The 23,614-nt window shown below is 46.1% G+C and overlaps 1 protein-coding gene across 3 annotated transcripts in view; it reads left to right on the forward strand.

Annotated features, from left to right (window-relative positions):
- IL15RA (interleukin 15 receptor subunit alpha) overlaps positions 1-23,614 on the forward strand; it is a 54,991-nt gene that overhangs the window by 19,533 nt on the left and 11,844 nt on the right. For 2 of the 3 annotated variants that reach the window (XR_004287218.1, XM_032349827.1), the window contains exons 2-5: positions 10,204-10,398; positions 14,421-14,513; positions 16,663-16,857; positions 18,443-18,475. Coding sequence is in view for 2 of the 3 variants with exons in the window: in XM_032349827.1 (XP_032205718.1) it covers positions 10,204-10,398; positions 14,421-14,513; positions 16,663-16,857; positions 18,443-18,475 (516 nt within the window). In the remaining variant the exon portion in view is untranslated. The remainder of the gene's footprint in view (positions 1-10,203; positions 10,399-14,420; positions 14,514-16,662; positions 16,858-18,442; positions 18,476-23,614) is intronic. The other variant, XM_032349826.1, reaches the window with a different exon arrangement.

A 23,614-nucleotide genomic window follows, 5' to 3' on the forward strand; every position in this document is an offset into this window, starting at 1 on the left:
GGGTGGCTCAGTGGGTTAAAGCCTCTGCCTTCGGCTCAGGTCCTGGTCCCAGGGTCCTGGGATGGAGCCCTGCATCGGGCTCTCTGCTCCACGGGGAGCCTGCTTCCCCTCCCCCCTGCCTGCCTCTCTGCCTACTTGTGATCCTGTCAAATAAATAGATAAAATCTTAAAAAAAAAAAAATAATGAGGTTGGTACCTTACATAATACCATATAAAAAAATTAACAAAAATCAATAAATGATGGAAATATAAGACCTAAAATAAATAAAACTCTTAGAAGAAAACATAGGACTAAAGCTTCATGACATTGGTTTTGCAACGGTTACCTGGATATGACACCAAAGGCACAGGAAACAAGAAAAAAGCAGACAAATTGGACTTCATGAAAATTTTAAAATTTCGTGCACCAGAAGACCCTATTCAGAGAGTAAAATCAAGCCACAGAATGGGAGAAAACATCGGCAAGTCATATATCTGATAAAAGATTAAGGATCATATAAGATATATGTTAAGTCATATATCTGATAAAGGATTAACATCCAGAATGTAGGGAAAACCCCTAACACTCAACAAGAAAAACCAAACACCCCAATTCAAAAATGGGCAAAGAGCTTCTTATATCCCCAAAGATATAAAAATGGAGCTAGGTAGATGAAAAGATTCTAATCACTAGGGGGATGCAGGTCCAAACTGCCGTGAGATACATCTACCCACTAAGATGACGACTGTCAACAACAAAAACAAGAGGATGTAGAGAAAAGGAACCTTTGTGCACCGTTGGTGGGAGTGCAACCTGGTGCAGCCACTGTGGGAAACAGGATGACAGTTCCTCAAAAAGTTAAAAACAGAATTACCCTATGATCCAGCAATTCCACCTTGGGTATACACCCAAACAATTTAAAAGTAGGGTCTCAGGGAGGTATTTGTACATCCATGTTAATAGCAGCCTTATTCACAACAGCTAAAACATGTTATCAAGCCAAGTACCCATCAACAAATGAATGGTGGATAACCAAAATATGATATATACATAACAATGGAATATTACTCAGCTTTTAAAAGAGAGGAAATTATGTAATACCTGTGGTATATATGAATTGCGCTAAGGACAATATTCTGAAGTGAAATAATCAGGTACAAAAAAGACAAATATAGTTTCATGCCAGATGTCTTTGCAATCCTCCCCAAAATGGACTGGTCTTGGAAGTAACTGTATGTGTGGTGATTGGGGTGAGGTAAGGGTTCTTAGATTGTCCCTCCCTTCCAAAGTTTCAGAATAACCCATGGTAGGGGCCAAGGCTGAGAGCTTGACTCTGTGATCTCACAAGTTCCTCCAGACCCAAGACAATGATGTTGTCAGCATCGAAGAGCAAACTCGGCATAAGGAAAGAAAGGGGTAGGTAAGAAAAAACCAGTGAAGTACACTCCTACCAGCTAAATCCAGTCTTTGCCTAGCCTTCCCCTCTGGGGACTTCTTGTCTCTCGTGTCCTCTGGCATCACTGATTTGTGGCTGAATGGAGACTGTCCGGTCACCAATGATGTAATATTACCTGAGAGGTCCAAAGGTCTATGGTCGATCCAGACTTCCTCAGGAGGAAGGAACATTTTATCATAGAGCAGAGTCTAGTGTTTTTACGGGACTATGTGCTCCGGTCTCCTGTTAAATATTACTAGAGTGGAGTGTATTACGATCATTCCTACCTGTTCCACCCCACCCTCCAGCTCTAAGTATTTTCCCATCTATGTTAACATAGAGCAAAGCATCAAAGACACAAATTTAAGATTTTTGGCCGCATGGAGCCAAACCCATGGTACTACCAAACTAAACACATGCCTGTACATGCATGTGCACGGTGGATGGGTACTTTTTTAAGATGGAGGTGGGGGAATTGGGTCAGGACTAGATATTCAGGAGAGCACATCAGGAGCAACCTGTAAAAGAAATCTTCATTGATGGTATCGATACCAACGAAAGGTATGAACAAGCAGTGATTCTTAAGTTCAAGAGAAGCTTTAAATCCACACTAGAAAGTAACTTGATGTGATGCTGGGAGACTCTGCACCTGTGAATGCCAGATATTTTATATGGGGGCACAGGGCACGCTTCCCGCAGCATCACCAGCACGTGGAACTGGTTAGAAATGCAGATTCTCAGGCCCAGCCCCAGACCTATTGACTCAGGAGCTCTGGGAGGGGGTTCCAGCCCTCTGGGTTTTAACAAACCCTCCAGGTGGTTCTACTGTACGCTCACATTTGGGAATCGCTGACATAGAGGGCCCAAGACGAAGATGAAGGCAGTAAGGAGCAGAGTGGATGTAGCAGAACAAGGACTCAAACATGGCCATCAGGAACTCACACACCAAACCAAAGCCGCAGTCAGAATACCGAATGTGGCAAGAGCGCAAATCCTACTGTAGACCCTGGAAATGGAAGGAGGAACACGAAACAGCGTGACTAGGGGACAAGGCAAGAGGGAAAGTCAGCACTTTGGAAATCCCAAGTAGGGAAATAATTCAAGAACGTTTTCCTGACTAAACTGTAATCTTGGCTTGAGTTGTCCAAGGCTCTTAGAGTTTCCTTCAAGAGCAATCCTCGGAACCCGGGTGGCTCAGTCGGTTAGGCGTCTGCCTTCAGCTCAGCTCAGCTCAGCAGGGAGCCTGCTTCTCCCTCTCCCTCTGCCTGCAGCTCCCCTTGCTTGTGCCTCTCCTCTCTCTTAATCTCTTTCTCTTTCTGTCAAATAAATAAATAAAATATTTTTTTAAAAGAGCAGTCCTCAAAGGACCAAAGCACCATTCACCAAGTGGTTTTTGTTTAGTTACTTACTTTGCTTATTTTTTTAACTTATTTATTCTGATGCAACCTCAAACTTAGAGTAAAACCACAAAAACAGAAGAGACCTCTTAATATACTTGACCCAGATTCACCACCTGTTTACACATTGCCCAAGTGCTTTAACATCCCCATCTCTAACCACAGATACTTACTACACATGTGCCTTTTCTTCTACAGCATTTGAAGGTAAGTTGGAGACGTTATGCCCCTTTATGCCTAAACCCACAGTATATATTTCCTAAGAATACATTCTCTAGCATAACTTCCTAAAAACACAACACTCTCACGTAATCACAGAACAATTATCAAAATTCAGAAAATTTAATTTTGACACAATATTATTATCTAACACTCCGGTCATAGTCAGATATTGTCCGTTGTCCCCAAAATGCCCTTGCTCACCATTTTCTCCCTAATTCTGGATCTAATCCAGGGCCACATGGGGCATTTCAATGCCATGTCATGTCTCTTTAGTCTCTCTCAGTCTGGAATAGAGCCTCTGCCTTTCCTTATCTTTCTTTTTTCTTTTTCTCTTTTTTTCTTTTTCTTTCTTTCTTGAGAGAGTGAGCCTGCACGCCCGTGAGTGGGGGAGGGGAGGGGCAGAGGCACAGGGAGAGAGAAAATCCCAAGCAGGCTCCACACCCAACATGGAGCCTGACATGGCGCTTAGTCCTGCAACCCTGAGATCATGACCCAGATGAAATCAAGAGTCAGACACTTGGGGTGTCTGGGTGGCTCAGTCAGTTAAGTGTCTGACTCTTGGTTTCAGCTCAGGTCATGATCTCAGGTCCCGAGATTAAGCCCCAGGTCCAGCTCCATGCTCAGTGAGGAGTCGGCTTGTCCCTCTCCCTCTGTTCCTCCCCCAACCTTCTCGAACTTCTCTCCTCTTTCCCTCTCCCTCTCTCATAAATCAGTAAAATCTTTAAAAAAAAAAAAAAAAGAGCCAGACATAACTGATGCAGCCACCCAGGCGCCCTGCCTTACCTTTCTTGATCTCGAGTACAGGCTGTTTTTCAGAATGTCCCTCAATTTAGATTCATCTAGTATTTCCTCATGATTAGATTCCGATTTTGGATCTGGGGGAGAAATACCACAGGTGTGATGTTGTGTCCTCCTCAGTGAATCGTATCAGGAGGCACATGAGATTAACTTGTCCCAAGATCACTGGTTGTACCACAGGTTAACTGGACACCATGCAGGGAAGGGGATTCAGGGAATGTGTGTCCAGCTTAGCTAAACTGACCTGGTGCAGTCTGCCCCTGTATAAACATCTGTCCCTTATCAACTTCAGTCTGCTCATTCTAGCTTCCGTTGTTTCTTCTCTTACTCCGCCATTCCTTCTATATTAATTAGCTTTATACTGTAAGCGACCTGGAAGGAGAGCTTTCTCTTCTCCCCTGCGTACTTACTTATTCAGTTACTTATTTATATTAGTATAGACTTACGGAATTTTGTTTTATTTTGTTCCATAATCTGTTAGTCTCTTTATTTGCTTTGATACTCAAATGGTCCCAGATGTGGCCAGTGAGAGCCAGTTCAGACGTCCCACTATATCCTTCTGATGATGTTGCCATCTTCCTTTGACTATTTCCTTACTTTCTGGTACAACAAGATATTTAGGCTCATCTTTTGATCTTTTAAAAGATCAAAATGCGGGGCCCCTGGGTGGCTCAATCAGTTAAGCATCTGGCTCTTGATTTAAGCTCAGGTCATGATCTCAGGGCCATGAGATTGAGCCCCAGGTCAGGCTCTATGCTGGGCATGAGACCTGCTTAAGATTCTCTCTCTCTATCTCCTTCTGCTCCTCCCCATGTGCGGTCTCTCTCTCAGTAAATACAATCTTTAAAAATAAAGAAAGAAATTTAAAAAATATTGGACACCTGGTGGCTCAGTTGGTTGGGCAACTAACGGCCTTTGGCTCAGGTCATGATCCTAGAGTCCTGGGATCGAGTCCCTTATTGGGCTCCCTGCTCGGCGGGGCGTCTGCGTCTCCCTCTGCCCCTCCCCCCCTCATGCTTTCTCTCTCAATCTCTCTCTCTCTTAAATAAATAAATAAAATCCTTTTAAAAAAGAAATTTAAAAAGATAAATAATAACATTATTAAAAATTATTTTAAAAATAAAAGAGTAAAAACTGTTTTTCCCCATCCTATCCCTGGAATCGGCCTTTTTTCCAAGTAGTCATGGTTTCTTTCGGCGAAGACCAAGATCTGGGCACCAAGTATGCTCACGGTTAATGTGTCATTGCTTCTAGGTATCGTTAGAGGACGGAGGAGCTAGAGCACGCACACAGTCACACACAGACACACACACACACTTGCATGTCACATTGCCACGTACAGACATATGTGCCCACACACGAACACACACAGATGATCACATACGGATACCTCCGACCCGCTCTCTTCTAACACCACAGGGTACATTGTAGTCATCCTTTCCCCGTTCCATAGTCACAACTTCTTCCTCCGATGGCGAGAAACCTGGACTGAATTCGTCTTTCTCATTGATGACAACTGATTCCTACAGAATATCAAGAAGAAGGGAAGCGTTGACAGTGACTTTGGACCTTTGCCCTCAGATTTAACAGCAGAAATGGACTTCGTTGGAGAATCTGCAGTAGCTTTAAGCTTGTCACTGTTTACTGAGTATCTGTCCCAGCTTGCTTTTCCTTCTAAAACAGTGGTTCCCAACTGTGCAGACAGCATGCCTCCTGTGAACCCTTTCCTGTTTGGTGTGTCACCTTCACTGTCACAAACGTGAATACACCTGCAAGGACACAGTGTTTGGCGGGGTGGGGCGGTGTTGGGCTGAGAGGGGTACTATGTGCTGTGAATCTGAGCCGGGGGAGTAAGTCACGCTACCACAGAGAAGGCTACAGAGTCACTGAAACGTGCAAGAACTCTGAGTTCTCATGTACTCAGCAGACTGTCCCCCACACACAGCCACCAGCTCCAAAGGACGGCCTCACGAGTCACATGTTAGCACGGCTGCCTTCTGCGGTAGCCATGATTCTTTATAACTCTGGCTGACACAGTTGCCGTGTCAGTCCTCCTGAGTGACAGGTCACAAGTGTTTTAACTCAAAGTGTGCCACAAACGCTGAAAGCTGAAAACCACCATTCTAAATGGAGGAGAGTGTTTTCAAGACTTAGGAGAGGTAGAAGAATTTGCTGATGAAAATCCCAAATCCAGAAACAACACAGAAAACAGCAGAGACTGGGGGCAGGTGGGGGTGGGGGAGGTGACAGAAAGAGAAGATAAATAGATTCAGAACATTATTTGAAATTAAAATGGAGCTCGAGCACTACCTGGTGAATGAAAATGTTTTGGAAGGGATTCGGGCAAACAGGACACAACCCCAAGACCAGGCCGATGGGAGAGAGAGAGGCAGAGACGGTGAAGGGCGTAAGTCTCAGCAGATAGATTTCTTCTGTCTTCTATTGACTCTGCTTCTAGAAATAGTAAGAAAATAATGCTTCCAGAAAACTGGTAAGTGAGAATGAAGATTCTCTTATGACCTCACTGAAGAGGAAATGTTCGTGTCCGCTCTCGAGGCCACGTGAGTGAGGAGAGAACACTGACTATTAGAACAGCACAGTGGTATACTGTATCGTGCAAAATGGAAGATTCTATGCCAATGGGATTTGAAAAGAAAAGTCACTGACTGGATTAAGAACAAAAAATCAAACAATCCCTTTCCCTTTCTTGAGACCAGGAAGACGAAAGTAAGGCCTGGGCTTTCCTCACCCAAGGGGCTGTCATAGCTCAGTGGGCTCAGGTGGGAGACATGGTGGGACCTCAGCCAGGAGAGCCCACAGGGAGGCCTTCCTGAAGGAGGAGGGGGCAGTCTGGCCGCTGACCCGCCGGTGGGCTGGACATCTGTAGGCTGCCAGGCCCTTCCAGGAGATTGTTCTGACCACATTCTGAATCTGCAGGGGGATCCCTCTGATTCTAGTATCTGAGGAAGCCCACCTGGCCAGGGGGACATTGCATTAGGGGTCCAGGGGGTGAGTCTGTGTCCTGGCCAATTCCAGTAGCTGTTCTTGGACATCCAAACCGAAGCCAGCAGCTGGGCCGTGTGACAATCCAGGGACTGCTCTCTGGAGGAAAAGATGGGCAAGACCTGGGCGGTCAGGGCCCGAGTCCTGAAAGCCAGGGTTTCTAGGCAGAGACAGGCCAACCCACAGGGAGCCATTTGGAGAAAGGAGAAAGCTGCCATTTGGGGGCCCATAGCCAGCCAGGGCGGACCCCAGATCCTGCCCAACCCAAAGAAGGCTCAGCTTGCTGGAAAGCAGTCACAGGGACGATTTGAGTAAATCAGACAAGAGTGGCTCACTTGGGGAAGACAGAAGGAAACCAGCCCCACTTAGAACACCCAGCTTAAGATCAGAAACATCACATTTGCCAGGACGGGTGGGGATTCATGTTCTGGAAGCCAGAATCCTCACTGGGACATGCGGAGCTGTACAAGTCACGTTTTCCAGAATCCGTCCCCCGGAGACCTAGCACCAAGGTCGAATCCGGGTAGTGACTGAGCTCACCTCAACCACTTGGGGTCCGGACACTATACAGCCCACGCAGGTAGCTCGGTCGTCAGACGTTCAGACTAGAACTCTCTGCTCCTGGTACATTCCAAAACCCAGACGTGAGGATAGAGAACTTCACCAGGTGTCAAGCCCCCAAGCCATGACACCAGCTTATCCTGCAGATCTACCGAGCACCTGTCTGTAGAAACGCCACCAAAATGAGATGAATGTGCACGAGCAGGCACGTCCCAGGACGCTGCCTGCAGCCAGGGAGTTTCATAGTGAGGAAAGTCGTGGGGTCTGAATTTGCTCAAATCTTTCGGATTCTAAATATAAGAGGGACATTTTTCACACAGCTGTACAAGTTAGAGAAAATGCGAATCGTTCTAGCTCTGGCTCTTACCTTCCTTTGGTGACATTCGCCTGAGAAAGGGTATCACTTGACATGCACTTTGTCAGGCTCACTGGGAGTGACTGGGGTGGGGGGCGGGGGGTGCGGGCTGTCTCCCAAAGCGGTCCAGAATCCTCCCAGATGACCTTGCCTTCAAGGTCTTCTCGCCTCAGTTTTTCCCCAAGCTGCCTTCACTTGCTCAGAGAAAGGCAAAAGGAAAGGAAAAATGTCCCTCTTATATTTAGAATCCGAAAGATTTGAGCAAATTCAGACCCCACGACTTTCCTCACTATGAAACTCCCTGGCTGCAGGAATTAGGAAATTCCAGAATCTCCTGCGTTTCTCACATTCATGTAGCAGGCAACGTGGTATGGCCAAGGCACTGAACACCCCCACTCGGCAGGACTTTTCCCTCTCCTGTCCTAGCTCACCCAAGATTTCGGAGTTCCTCTGGCGGCGTCCTTTAAAATCTCCCATCCTGGGGTGCCTGGGTGGCTCAGTGGGTTAAGCCTCTGCCTTCGGCTCAGGTCATGATCTCAGGGTCCTGGGATGGAGCCCCACGTCGGGCTCTCTGCTCAGCAGGGAGCCTGCTTCCCTTCCTCTCTCTGCCTGCCTCTCTGCCTACTTGTGATCTCTGTCAAATAAATAAAATCTTAAAAAAAAAAAATCTCCCATCCCCTGCCTTTCTATTATGCAGTATTTCGTGTATTTAAAACAGTGTATAACATACAGGCACAAGTAATATTCTGCCAGCCTCCTCCGTGTGGCCTTTCATCTGGGGCCAGTGGTCATCCCCCCCACCCCCAGTCCCAATTATCACCCGCAACTGTTCTGACCGGTCAGCATCTGCTTGTTAAATACAAGAGAGAGCACAAGCAGGGAGGGGAGGGGAGGCAGAGAGGGAGAAGCAGGCTCCCCGGCTGAGCCGAGAGCCCAATGCGGGGCTCGATCCCAGGACCCTGGGATCATGACCTGAGCTGAAGGCAGACGTTAACCAACTGAGCCACCCAGGTGCCCTTCGGAAGCATTTTTAACAGGTAAAACCTCTGCACCATGCAAAATTCAGGAAGTATGAAAAGGCCTTCAGTAACAAGTTTTTCGCAGTGTATTCCCAGCTCCCTCATCTCCTGTGTTAGCGGTCTCTTGCGTCCTTCCAGAGATGTTACGTATAGACAAACACTGTGTACAGGAACCATTTCTTCTTTCTTCACTGAGTGTACCATGTAAAACATAGGGTTCTGCCCCTTTTCTTCCTAACTTAAGCACGCATCTTGGAGGTCTTTCCACTCCGGCGCACAGAGAGGTTTCTTCCTCTATGTAAAGAGCTGGTGGTACTTCTTTGCAGGGGTAGCTGTATTGTAATTTATGAGTGAGTCTCCACTGACCACGTACAAGGCAATTTACAGGTACTGGCTATTGTGATTGTCCTGGCTATTACTTTGTACTCTCTCCATAAATACACCAGTGTATCCGTAAGCTAAATTCCTAGAAATGAAATTGCTGGGGCAAAGGGCACATGCAAAACAAGCATCATTGACTGAACAACTCTTTCTTGAACACCTTCGCTTGCCAGCTATTGTACAAGGCTCAGAGAATCCAGTGTTGGGCGAGACAGATGTGGTCCCCGCCCTCCACCGCTCAAAGGGCCAATGATGGGACACAGCCACCACAGCATCTCGTTGTCTTCAAACGCAACCACGAGAGTGGCTGACTGCGCAGGGAGAGAACGCAGAGCTCTGGGACCTGGCTGACTGGGTGGGGAGGGGAGGGGAGGGAAGGCTTTCCTGAGCAAGTCATGTTCACGTTCGGAAGGATGACAGGAGATGGGCTGGGGAGGGCAGTGGGCGTGGTGAGCGGCACGGGTGGCGGGGAGGGGGGCACTGAAGACCAGAGTGACCAGGGGAAGAGTAGCTGGGGGGCGGGGGCAGGTCCAGCAGAGCCTTGAAGACTTCTTGAGCATTTTAGCTTTTATGCTAAGAGCAGCAGGCAACCAGGAAGGAGTGAGTCACCCAGTGCCCATTTCTGAAGATGACTGGCTATATTAAGGAAGTAAATCAAAGGCTTTGGGGAGAACAGGCAGGGAGACCAATTCAAAGGCTACTGCTGCTTTCAGGCCAGAGAGTGCAGAAGCCGGGCTGGAGGGCGCCAAAGAGATAGAGATGGTGAGAGACTGGGGCGGGGGCGGGGGGGGCGGTTTCCACGGATGGCTGCACAGTCCCTAGCTGTGTTGGATGGTGAGCACTTAAGATAAGGCTCCTGGAAGGCTTCTAAATGATGAGAGCCCCTACTGAACATTTTCTACATGCTTAGAATCTGGGGTGTATCCTAAGGGGCACCTCACAAAGCCAGACCCTGGCTACAAAGGCACCGAGTGCCACCCAGGTTGCCCTGGAGAGCGCCCTCTGAATGAGCTGAGATGTGCTCATCCCCCGTCTTATCTGCACCTTTGCAGGCGTCACGTGCCCTCCTCCCAAGTCGGTCGAACATGCAGACATCCGGGTCAGGAGTTACAGCCCGAAATCCAGGGAGCGGTACACGTGTAACTCCGGCTTCAAGCGTAAAGCAGGAACATCCAGCCTGACAGAATGCGTGTTAAACGAGACCACGAACATTGCCCACTGGACAATTCCCAATCTCAAGTGCATCAGTAAGTAGCTATCCCTGAAAGCCTCTCCATACCCCTTCCCAAAGCCACACAGAGCCCAACTGTAGTGTGGGAAGCCCAGTAAGCCCATCTCTGGGGGACAAGATATTTGTGTTAAGGTCTGAAACTAAACAGACCTCTAAACAACTCGAAATATTGTGTAGCCTCTAAACAACATCCCTGGGAGCTGGACATACATAGGCTTTAGGGTCACACCATTTTGGCTTCCTTGAGCAAGGGTCTTACCATCTTGGAAGTCTCTGTCCCTCATCTAGAAAATGAACCCAACATGAACACTGTATAAAGTGAAACCTGGTCAATATTAAGTCCGGCCATTCCTCATTTTGTTGCATTTTGCTTTATTGTACTTTACAGATAATTGTGTTTTTTATGAATTGAAGGTCGGTGGCAATCCTGCCTCATGCAAGTCTACATACGCCATTTTCCCAATAGTATTTGCTCACTTTGTGTCTCTGTGTCACATTTTAGTAATTCTCACAGCATTTAAAACTTTCTCATATTTGTTGTGGAAGCTGGGATCAGTGACCTTTGATGTTACTGCTGTCATTCCCTTAGGGTACCACAAACCCACATAAGACGGTTAATTGAATCAATGGATGTTGTATGGCTGTCCCCCTGTCTCTCTCTCTCTCTCTCCTCGGATCTCCCTATCCCCTGAGACAGAACAATATTGAAATTAGGCTAATTCATAGCCTTACGATGGCTTCTAAAGGTTCGTGTGAAAGGAAGAATCCCATCTTCCTCTTCAAATCAAAACTACAAATGATTAGGTTAGTGAAAAAAGCATGTCAAGCCAAGACAGGCCAAAAAATGGGCCTCTTATGCCAAGTTATGACTACAAAGGAAAAGTCCTTGAAGAAAATTGAAGGTGCTACTCTAGAGACAACACAAAAGGTAAGTAAGCAAAACAGACTTGCTGGTGATATGGAGAAAGTTTGAGTGGTCGGATAGAAGATCAAACCAGCCACGACACTCCCACAGGCCAATGCCTTATCCAGAGCAAGGCCCTCTCCTCAATACCACGAAGGCTGAGAGAGGTAGAGGAGATGCAGAAGAAGCTCTTGAAGCTCATGGCGGTTGGCTCATGCACTGCAAGGAAAGAAGCCATCTCCATAACATGAGTGCAAAGTGAAATAGTCAGTTGTCCAGAAGATCTGGCTAAGGTAATTGGTAAAAGTTGCTACACTAAACAACAGATCCTCAATGTAGACAAAACAGCCTTAGTGTGGAAGAAGAGCCCATCTAGGACTTTCCCAGATGGAGAAGAGAAGTCAGTGCCTGACTCAGAGGAATCAAAAAAAGGGATGACTGTCTTGTTAGGGGCTAATGCAGCTGTTGACTTTAAGCTGAAGCCAGGGCTCACTGACCATTCAGAAAATCCCAGGAACCTTAAGAATGATGCCAAGTCTACTCAGCCTGTGCCCTATGAAGGGAGCAACAAAGCCTGGATGACAGCACATCTGTTTACAACATGGTTTACTGAATATTTTAAGGCCATTGTTGAGAACCACTGCTCAGAAAAAAGGGTTCCTTTCAAAATATGGCTGCTCACTGACAATGCACCTGGTCACCCAAGAGCTCTGATGGAGATGAAAACGAAATTAATATTGTTCTCATGCCCGCTAAAAGAATATCCCTTCTGCAGTAGATCAAGGAGTAATTCCAACTTTCAAATCTTCGTATTTAAGAAATACATCCCATAAGTCTATGGTTGCCAGAGAGAGTGATTCTTCTGATGGATCTGGGCAAAGGAAATTAAGAACCTTCTGGAAAGGAGTCACCATTCCAGATGCCATTAAGAGCATTCATGATTCATGGGAAGAGGTCAAAATACACACCTTCACAGGAACTTTGGAGAAGCTGATTCCAGCCCTCATGGATGACTTTGAGGGGCTCAAGGCTTCCGTGGAGCAAGTCACCGCAGAGGAGGCAGAAACAGCCAGAGACCCAGAATTAGAAGTGGAGTCTGAGGATGGGACTGAACCGCTGTGATCTCATGATCAAACTCAAGCAGATGAGGAGTTGCTTCTTACGGACAAGCAAAGAAATTGGGTTCTTGAGATGGAGTCTACTCCTGGTTAAGTTAACAACAAAGGATTTAGAATATCACATGAACTCAGGTGATAAAGCAGAGACAGGGTCTTAGAGGATGGACTCCAGCCCCAAGAGAAGTCCTGCTGTGGGTGAAATGCTATCAAACAGCACTACCTGCTACACAGAACTCCTTTGTGAAAGGGATACAGTCACTGCAACAAACTTCATCAGTGTCTTATTTAAAGGAATTGTCCCAACCACCCCCAGTTTCAGTGGCCACTCCCCTCATCTGTCAGCGGCCATCAATATCAAGGCAAGACCCTCCACCAGCAAAGATTATGATTCACTGAAAGCTCAAATGATGGTTCGCGGTTTTTAGCAGTATTTTTAAATTAAGGTATATATATTGATTTTTTTTTAGACACTAGGCTATTGCCCACTTCATAGACTACAGTATGGTGCAAACATAACTTTTCTATGCACTGAGAAATAAAAATATTCATTCGACTTGCTTTATTGCCACGTTTACTTTATTGTGGTGGTCTAGAACTGCACGCACAATATCTCTGAAGTATGCCTTTAAGATTATGGTAGCAAGAATTTGGCTACAAAGGGTGTGTGCTCACAGCATGCTTGCTTCCCAGAGAGCTTCCCAGTTTCTCCCTAGAAGACTGTACGGAAATTATTAGTGTTCTTTGTTGTTATCTACCCCGGGGAATGTGGGCTACCTAACTTGGTCACCCATGTCTGGTGTCCAGCCAGCCCTCCAGAGCCCATGTGAGGGATGGTTTTCAGAATCTATTTTTTCTTTGAACCATCCACAACTGGATGACTATGTCAGAAGCCAGCAATCTTGGAGTGGAAGTCAATAGTTATTTCCAGGAATACTAAGCCCCTTAGTCTAGTAAAATAAAGATTAACTCATGGTTTATTGTATATTTGGTTCGGTCCAACTGCAAGCTAGATACTTTCTCATATATGTGAAAATTCTCAACTCCTCACTGGGGAAGTGGACGAAAGGGGTTGTTCTAGAGCAAACTCACTCTGCTGTAAGATTCCTCGAAGAGCCAGACTTTCTCATTGATTTTGTGCACCTGTCTCCCGCACCTGGATGACTTCATGCAGACATCAGAGGCAGGGCAAGGAAGAAGCCTTCTGTTTGTTGCAAAGGAATCGCTCAGCTGGGGAACATAGAGCCACATGACATCAAGTGGGATCGAAGTGATGAGCTAGCCGGGTGAGGACAGGTATGAGCAAGAACACTCTGGCAAAGACACACAGTGGACATCTTATTCTTTCCAGTCTGGACACCCACTGGTACCTGTAATCCAGGGGCAAAAATAAGGACTTTCCAGCAGCAGCAAAGTGACTGTTTCTTCAAAGTCCCAATTCCTTTGGGTGAATGAATCCAAAATAAAGAAGAGTTGGGGGCTCTGAACAAGTTGGGGAGGGGGGAAGCAAGGGGGAGAGACCTTGGGTCATGGATTTTTAGAACCTAAAGACTGGAGATCTTTAGGTTTTGTGTAGTCCAAAGATTCTTCACCTTCTACCATTTATAACTCCCTCCATTACTTTTCCTAACCTCCTGTGCTTGGAATGCATTTTTTTTCCCCCTTACGAAACAACGGAATGTACTGAGTAATCATTTATTTTCCCATGTAAAAGACAGTATCCTAAAACTGAGTTCATCTCATTGATATCATTCTAACCGAAAATAACAAGACATTTGATATGTGTCTTTTTGACAATCTTTTTGAAAGGCTAGAAAAAGTTTGCTGTGTGTTTGCATTTTCATGGGAATTGCAGATTGGGAAACACTGTTTCTTACTTCTTGTGCTTCTGACCTATCCTGGGAAGCCAGATAGCTCTGTTTTAAATTTACATATTTTCTTTTTATTTACATATGGCTTTGAGGCACTCCAGGTTCCACGCCCAGGCTCATGAGTGCCATATGGTTATCCTCTCTCTAGGAGACCCCTCCCTGACTCACCTAAGGCCGTCCTCCACAGAAGTGCCGGCAGGGGTGACCCCAGAGCCAGAGAGCACCTCCCTTTCTGGAAAAGGTAGGGATGTTGGAAACTTTTTAAGGACTCCCATTCCCTGTGATCACACGGGTCCCTCTGAGTCCCTCAGATTCTTGGACCACTGCTGGAGTTCCATGGCCAACTTAAGCAACAGAACCCACTTTTTATTAGCATCAACATTAAATTTTACGATAGCTTAATTTTCTCTTTTAAATCAAAGTTGCTTGATAGCTAGGTTTCAGTTGCACACAATTAATGATGACTCAAAATCCACTCCAAATATGCCGGATCAGCCTCAGACGCACTTCCTCATCAACACTGGGTAGGATCTGTAGATTCGCCTGCCCTGCACGTTAGCCTGCCGACATTCATGGGAGCCAGTGGAAAACAGGGCATTCCTCCTCCAGAGACCAAGGATGTTCTTACTTGCTTGCTTACTGACTTAGTCGGCATGTTTGCCTCAATTCCCTCATCTCTGTGCCCCACAGGGGTAGGTCCCCAAGATGCCCACACATCCAACGGGCTGCTTCATAGAAGAAGAAGGCTGAGTTCAAGGAACTCGTGTCTTTTTCTTTTTAAAGAATTATTTACTTATTTATTTATTTGAGAGAGAAAAAGCTCCTGAGTGGGGGAGAGGCAGTGGGAGAGAGAGAATCTCAAGTAGACTCCATGCTGAGCAAAGAGCCCAATGTTGGGCTCCACCCCAGGACCCCGAGGTCACCACCTGGGCCAAAAATCAAGAGTCAGACACTTAAACCACCTGAGCCACCCAGCTGCCCCAAGACACTGGAGTCTTTTATAACTAACTGACCACGTCTGCCCTTTGCTCCAAGGAGAGGCGCTGTCTCCACGTTCCAAGGCTGTAGGAGCATCTTTGAAAAGATAGTCCCAGGAAGGGCTGCCAGTGCCTCTGCTAACAAGGTGTACAGAAGCATGAGAGACCCACACAGAACTGTTCCCCGAATGGTCCCAACTGTGATCGCTCTGGTACAGAAGCATTGGGCAATGCTGCCAACGTTACCCATTTCCAGGGTCTTAGCTAATCTTCTATCCCCACTTCCTCAGCACTGACCTCATGTTAAGAAAATTTGAAATCGTAGATGCTAATATCTTGGGACAGTGTGCCTTACATCCTAGAAAACCCTTACTTCACACTGACCTCCTGATCTTTTGTGTCCCATTATCCAGTGTGGCGCTTCTGCGCCCTGTCTTCCCCTTCCTGTGCAGTCAGTCACCCTGTGGCCACGGGCTGCACTGCTCCCGCTCACCTTCCCTACGGCACGGCTTCCGAACCGTGGACGCACACGGGGATCTCCCTGGAACTCTGGCGATCTGGGGAGCAGTCTGGGAATTAGGGTTCTAGAAGCTCCCCAAGTAACTCTTAGGGAGCCAAAGCTGAGAACCAATACTGAAGGGGAGATGGCGAGGCCTGAAGGAGGTTTCCTCCTGCTTAGTTAGGTAGTTCGTTGACTACAGACAGGAAGATGTGGTCGAGCGCTGGCTACATTTAAGTTTGGGGTAATTCCAAAACCCCTTTGACCCAAGTCACGGCTCTTTCACCAACTGATGAGAATGACCAAGTGGTCTCTCCAGCCTTGCCTTCGTGCATCGAACACTTGATCAGGTGAAAGTGTGCAGTCAGGATCTCAGGCGTGGGAGTGTCGTCTCCGACACGGGGTGACATGGCCAGGGGCACATGGGTAGAAATGCTCTGAAGGACCCTTCCTTCAAGTGTGCTAAGATTCGGTCAGGCCGCACCTCGGGCTTCCCCTTATTCCAGAAGTCGTGTGCAAACATGCAAAAAAATAAAGAAAATCAGCACGCCGGATGTCTTTGGCAAATAGTTACACTCGGGTTTTGAGAACAGCCTCTCACGGCGCCTCCGGAGCCTTCTCTACAACACAAGCCCGGATCTACTCAAACCCGTGGCGTCTTTAACTCAGGTGCACCACAATAAACAGCTGTAGAGCCTCTAGCATTCTGGAAAGCCCTGTGGCCATTCCAGGAGGATGAGTAGGTTTTACCCACATAAGGGATTTTTCCCAAAAAGCCACGGAGGAGTGCGCTGGGGGAGGGCTGGCCCATGAAGGACTTCACTAGAACAAGTATTAAGCCCGCTCTCTTCTGGAGCTGAGCAGAGACACGATTCTAAACATTTCTGTTCTCCATATCTTGCACTTTCCTACAGAGCCCGCTTTCACTTCCAAGTCAGACACCACAGTGGCCACAAAGTCCACTATGGTGCCGGGCTCCAGGCTGACGCCATCAGAGCCTCCTGCTGCAGGAACCACAGGGCCGATCAGTCAGGAGCCCTCCCAAGCCCCACCTCAGACAACAGCAAAGGCCTTGGAGCACACTCCTTCTGCCTCCCCGGAGACGCCAGGTTAGCACTGGCTTTGCGTGCACTAGGAGAAGTCAGCCGGCCACGGGCTGCTTCTGAGAGGCGGGTGGAGACCTGGAAGGCGCGGACTGCATGGCATTATACCATCGGATCCAAAGTCCGGACCACTCAGTTAACCCTCTGCCTGCTGCTCTGCTCTCTAACCTCTGTGCTCTGCCTGGCTCCGCCCAGCTGGAACAGAAAGTCCATCTCCCGGATGGGACAAGTCTCACCGTCTTGACCTACATGGCAGAGGCTTTGCCAATCTGAGTAGTACCTGCTTCCTCCCAGTATGGTGGGGGGGGGGACAGCGGAAGCCTTCTGCAATCTGGAGTCACAGTCTGTGGGATGGAGAAGCTCTCGGTAATCCGCATCTTCCCGCAAGGCCTATCGGATTCTTTGTGGCGTGTTTTTCTCTACTGCGATACCACTGATCTGTCACCCATGCTGTACCTTTCATCCCCGTGCCTGGATCATTCCGTCCCTGGAAGCCTGCACCTCCCACCCTCCTTCCCCCGTTTTGCCCACCCCCCCACTCCCTGCCCCTCTCGGGCTGTCTCACTTTGTTCTCTGCGTTTCTGGGTCTGTTTCTGCTTTCGTCTGTTTGTCCATCGATTTCATATTTTAGATGCCACCTCGAAGTGAAATCATGTGGCATTTGTCTTTCTCTGTTGGACTCATTTCACTCCACATAATACACTCTGTGTCCGTCCATTGTTATCTCAAGGGGCGAGACTTCATTCTTTCTTGTGGCCGAGTAATACCGTGTACAGACTCACCGCATCTTTACCCGTTCACCTCCTGATGTTCACCTGGGCTGCTTCCATGTCTTGCCTACTATAAATAATGCTGCCGTAAACAGAGAGGGCATGTATCTGTTCAGATTCGTGTTTTTGTTTTCTTTTGGGTAAGTACCCAGCGGAATTACTGAATCTATAGCTATTTCCATTTTTAGTATTTCGAGGAGCCCCCATACTGTTCTCAGCGGCAGCACCAGCTTGCACTCCCACCAATAGTGCACGAGGCTCCCTTTTCTCCACATCCTCCCTAACAATTGCTGTTTCTTGTCTTTTTGATTCTAGACATTCTCACAGGTGTAAGGTAATAAGTATCTCATTGTGGTTTGACATTTGCCTTCCCCTGATGTTTCGTGTGCCTGTTGGCCATCTGCGTGTCTTCTTTGGAAAAATGTCTATCTGGTCCTCTGCCCATTTTTCATTGGATTATTTGCTTGTGTGTGTGTGTGTTCATGTGTGTTGAGTTGTATAAGTTCTTTATACATTTTGGATATTAACCCCTTATCAGATATGTCACTTGCAAATATCTTCTCCCATATAGTAGGTCGCTTTTTTGTTTTGTTGATGGTTTCCTTCGCTATGCAAAGAAAGGGCCTATTTGCTTCTTAAGCATGACCCAGCATCTAAATAAATTACCTTTGTTCTCTGCTAAAGGGAATTCGGTTTTGCCAACCATGAATCTCTCAAGGCTTTAGGATGGAAGCCAAACTGCCCAAAATTCTTCCTGCTTAAGGAGAAATTAATGCCTTTAGGACTACAGCAATAACTGAGCTGTAATCTCTTCTCTGCAGGTACATATTCATACCATTCTGAAGCTATGACTGGTAAGTATGCTTGTTCGTTTGTTTTCTTGTCCTAGCAGTGTTTATGCCCAGAGGACCTCCATTGCAGGGGGTGGGACCGTCCTGGTTTATGTGCTGCCCCAGCCCGGCAGCATCTCCTTCCACTCTAAAGGGTGTCTTGGTGTAGGTAGTAAGTTATAGGATCCCCCTACGTACGGGATTCTAACATGACTGCTTATCTCACTGTTGGGAGCTCTTCACGGTCAGGCTGCTGATGTGGGAACCAGACAGCTGGCGCATCACAAAAGGGTCTCCTTCCACAAAGCCCGGCTAGACTTGCATCCCACACTTACCAGAAAGCCACGAGCACATACTGCTGTCATTGCAAGGATGCTGTCATTCTGTCATAAATGGCATTCAGCTTTCACATGGTGTTAGCACGACACGCTTCAAGCAAGACTGTCAGAGCTCTCAGTCGAACAAGCTTTTTACAGAAGATGCACACAACACTAAGGCTTGGAGAGAGGGTGAATGACCAGGGAGTGTGAGGAGGATTCGCAAGAATTAGAGAAAGAGAGGAAGAGAGGGGAGGACAGAGAAAGGAAGAGAAAGAAGGGGAAGAGAAATGCAATCATAAGAAAGAATCTAAGACTTTGGTCTGATAAGTTTTCAATAAGCAAACAAAACAAAAAAACCACCATAACTCTGTACAGACAAAAGTCATTTCTATTGTCTATTTACTAGTTTTCCTATGGGAGAATAACTCATTTTGTGGCTATATTTTATCTGCATCATGTGTCATCTAGGGGCACCTGGGTGGCTCAGTTGGTTAAGCGTCCGACTGTTTCAGCTCAAGTCATGATCTCAGGGCCACGGGAAGGAGCCCCGCATCAGGCTTTGTGCAGAGCATGGAGCCTGCTCAACATTCTCTCCCTCTTCCTCTGCACCGCGTCCTCCCCCCGCATGTGCAGGTTCATGCTCTCACGCACTCTCGCTCTCTCTCTCTAAAAAAAAAAAAAAGTCAACACAAGTGGGTTCGGTCATTTCAGCAGCTAGTTGATTAGAATGGTTTTAAAATGATCAAAATGTATATGCAAAGGCAAGACATTAAAAAAAAAAAAAGCCCCTCTGGTGAGTATTTTCATGGAGAAACTGTGGGATTTAATGACAAGGACACTGAAACTCTAATATGTTTATCACTTGAGAGGCAACCAGCGAATACGGTAGCTGACCTAATTTTTCTCCTTATGTCGCATATTACATTCAGCTTTCTACAAAGCTTTGCATTTTTTATTCATTTTTTTGAATTGGTAGTATTTGCACAGGGTTTAAAAATTACAGATTACAAAAAGATACAGAGCGAAAAGCCCCATCTCAGACTGAAAATCCGCTTGCAGGCAGAAAGCAACCTCTGCTACCGGATTTCTGTGTATCCTTTCAAGGAGTCAAGCAGCAAACAGCTCACAGAGGACACATGACGCTAGAGGGATTGTGTGTTCACTGTTTTGTACCTTGTTCATTTTCACCTAGTGGTAGCTCTTGGAAATCCTTCCTTATTGATACATTAAAACAACCTCGTTCTTTAAAACAGCTACAAAATATCCTACCAGATGGATTTGCCACAATTTATGTAACCCCCTCTTTGGACATGTGACTCTTTATATTCTGTGTAAACATACAGACATACAGACTATGTTCCAGTGATTAACTGGAAAACCCATCATTTTGCTGTGTGCAAGTATATCTGTAGGATAAAATTCTCCACCTAAAATCTGGAGGGCCACATTTTCTAAATAGATTTATTTTATTTTTTTTAAAAAATTTTATTTATTTATTTGACAAAGAGAGATCACGAGTAGGCAGAGAGGCAGGCAGAGAGAGAGAGAGGAGGAAGCAGGCTCCTGTCGAGCAGAGAGCCCGATGCGGGGCTCGATCCCAGGACCCCGAGATCATGACCTGAGACAAAGGCAGCGGCTTAACCCACTGAGCCACCCAGGCGCCCTCTAAATAGATTTAAACAACGACTTTATTACGGGATATCATCTTATCATGTTTCTCCAGTTCATGACTTTCACTAGATTAAAATATCAGAAACTCCCGGGGCACCTGGGTGGCTCAGTGGTTAAGCCTCTGCCTTCGGCTCAGGTCATGATCCCAGGGTCCTGGGATCGAGCCCCGCATCTGGCTCTCTGCTCAGCGGGGAGCCTGCTTCCTCCTCTCTCTCTGTCTGCCTCTCTGCCTACTTGTGGTCTCTGTCTGTCAAATAAATAAATAAAATCTTTAAAAAAAATATTAGAAACTCCCAAATTCTGAAGTATGATGTCATAAACATTAACTCAACACCTGCAGTAGGCAAAGATAGTTCTGTGCAAGAAACTAGAAATACGAAGATTAAAAAACAAACGAAAAACTTTAAATCTTTCCTGTTACATAAATAAGATTTCCTTCCTCCACGGTGCTTCAAGATAAACATGTTAGCACCCACCTTAAAAGACCGATCAAGTCATTATTAGCAAAGAAATAAAAAATAAATCTGAGTTATATTTCATTAGGTGTTATTTTAAGTTTTATCAGCAAGGAAGGTGTAAACTGAAATTAAAATCATGCTCGTTGTCTACAAACACTTAGTGATGGTGTCTGCCAACGATGTCACAACAGTCCTGGCTACCTGAGACCCAAGAGTTTGCCCCTGTTGGGTACAAGCAGCAGAGATACTGGCTGGCTCCTCGGCCATCTGCAAGTGCTGCCGTTTCTGCGTAAATAAGCAAGCAGTGGACCATGTTTGTAAGCAAATATAGATACTTTACCATAGTGATCACTCAGCAAATGTTAATTAACTTAATATTTTCATCAGCCCATTGATAACTACTGATGTAATTTCTTAAAATGAGTCACATGAATGATTATTGCAACTTCTAAAAGTTGGGGGTTTTTTTGGTTCAACAGAAAATGGTATATAGTAGATGCTCAATAAATAGTAAACGAGCATACGAATGAATACATCAATTTGGGGACTTCAACATTTTGATAAAGGTTTAAGAAGTGTGATTCATCATTTCGGTGTCTTCAGTATCTACAGGCTTGCTTGGCAGGCTTTTTTTTCTTGAAGATTTTATTTATTTATTTTAGAGAGCAAGAGCATGAGCAGGGGGAGGGACAGAGAGGGGAGGGAGCGGGAAAGAATCGGAAGCAGACTCCCACAGAGTGCGGAGACCCACACAGGGCTCGAACTCGTGACCCTGAGATCATGACCTGAGCCAAAACCGAGAGTCAGATGCCTAACCAACCAAGCCACCCATTGCCCCTGGCAGCCCCTTAAATCAATAATTTCATTCCGCGATTCCAATATCCACTCTCTGATCTTTGACTAGGCTAGGCTACTCCTGAGGACTCCTGGCTGTAAAGTAAAAGGCTAGAAGGTCACCTATGACAGTATTTACATTGCCATGTTCATTTAAGACACTAGGAAAGGAAAGTTGATTCTTCAAACTGTGTTATACTTCCCATCTTTCATATCTGAAATGAATTCGCTGCAGTTGATATGCTCAGTCTTTAATAGGAGCTAGCTCTATATTATATCATTCATCTGTTTATTCAATAGATTGAGTTCTCACTGTGGGCCAGGTTGGTTCTAAATTGCAACAAAATGAAGATTTCTCATTGAGAAGCAAACAGCACATCAAATGTACTTTAACTTATGGACTGTGAATGGTTTCGTTCAGTCAGTTAGGTATTTACCAAGTACCTACTCAGAACCCAGCACTTACGATGTGCTTAGTGCTGTAAGAGACAGGCGAGAAACACTGCCCGGCAACAGCAATACTCTTACTTCAAAACCGATTTCATCGGAGGCAGGCACTCCAGCACTCAGAAACAGCACTCCCTGGCTGACCTAGTTTACAGGTACTGCTAAGAAATGATCACCAACCCCCACCCAACTCCACCCCCGCCGCCATGTTCTCAGAGGACCTTTTCATCTTTCACACTGAACAGTGGCCACTGGCTGACTTGGCCACTTTCTTTGCTTTAGACCCAACACATACGGCGGGTTGAAGTCAAGGTGGGGAGCTACTGGCCTTTCTCGCCCTCCTGAGCAATAATCCATTTTTTCTCCTTTCTCCGCCCAGACTAGTTTCCTCTGGCTCACCAAACCTCTCTCTCTTCCTCCTTCTCCAACCCACACCTCCCCTGGGAAACACAAAGCGGTGGGGAACTTGCCAGTTGATTTGTTCAGCTGGCATCTTAGTGATTTTGGTTTCAGTGTCTTTAACTCAGTTTGCCTGGAGGTAATGAAGGAAGAGGCCAAGGTATGAGTTCGTCCCTGGGTTCAAAGTGCTCCATCACATCATTGGCTCAGGAACCCTCCTCTCTCTGGAGTCAGGAGCCTGCAGGCTTGGTTCTCATTCAGGAGAAACAGGAAGAGGCATTATGAAAGCAAAACTATAGTTGACACGAACTGTCCTTTTCCAATAAATCCCTCCAAGGACAGTAAACGCATGCCAAGCTGATTAGTCCATGGAAGAGACTGTTTACCCAAGGGTACACCATTCCTAGGAAGTATTTCTGGTTTTTAGTCATAATGATCACTAATGTTAAGTCTGAAAACTCAAAAACTTTCTTCACTAATTTGCCATGCTTCCCTGTTATTTCCTTTGGGACTTTTCTATTCGTGTTTATATTTTCTTAGGCACAGGTAGTTTCGTCTTGCAACTCTACTCTTTCCTCTGGTGACAGGACCACGTCAAAAATATCAGGGAAAAAGCAAACGTTCTAAAAGAGAAAATAAGGATTATCTACAAGCCCACCATTATTTAATACCTTGGTATCTATTCTTCAAGGCTGCCCTGTGCTACAGGCACACGCATGGCTTACTGGAGATTATTTTTTGGTTCATGTTTATCTCAGTCAGTTTTGTTTTTTTTTTTTCCACTTAAGATATTGGAGACATCTGTCTGTGGTAATATAGATTCATTTTATAATTTTAAAAAGTTGGATGATAGTCCCATGTATGGGCAGACTACAGTTTAATTAATTTTCTATTAATAAGAGATTGAGATTAATATTTTAAGAATTGTTTGAAACAATACTTCCGTGAAAACGCCTGGTGTATTTGCCCATTTCCTTGGAATCAATCCCTAGAAGTGGGACTAGAGAGTCAATGGGTGTGGCTTCTCGGAAGCT

The sequence above is a fragment of the Mustela erminea genome, chromosome 6, assembly GCF_009829155.1.
Source record: "Mustela erminea isolate mMusErm1 chromosome 6, mMusErm1.Pri, whole genome shotgun sequence".
Lineage (NCBI taxonomy): Eukaryota > Metazoa > Chordata > Mammalia > Carnivora > Mustelidae > Mustela > Mustela erminea.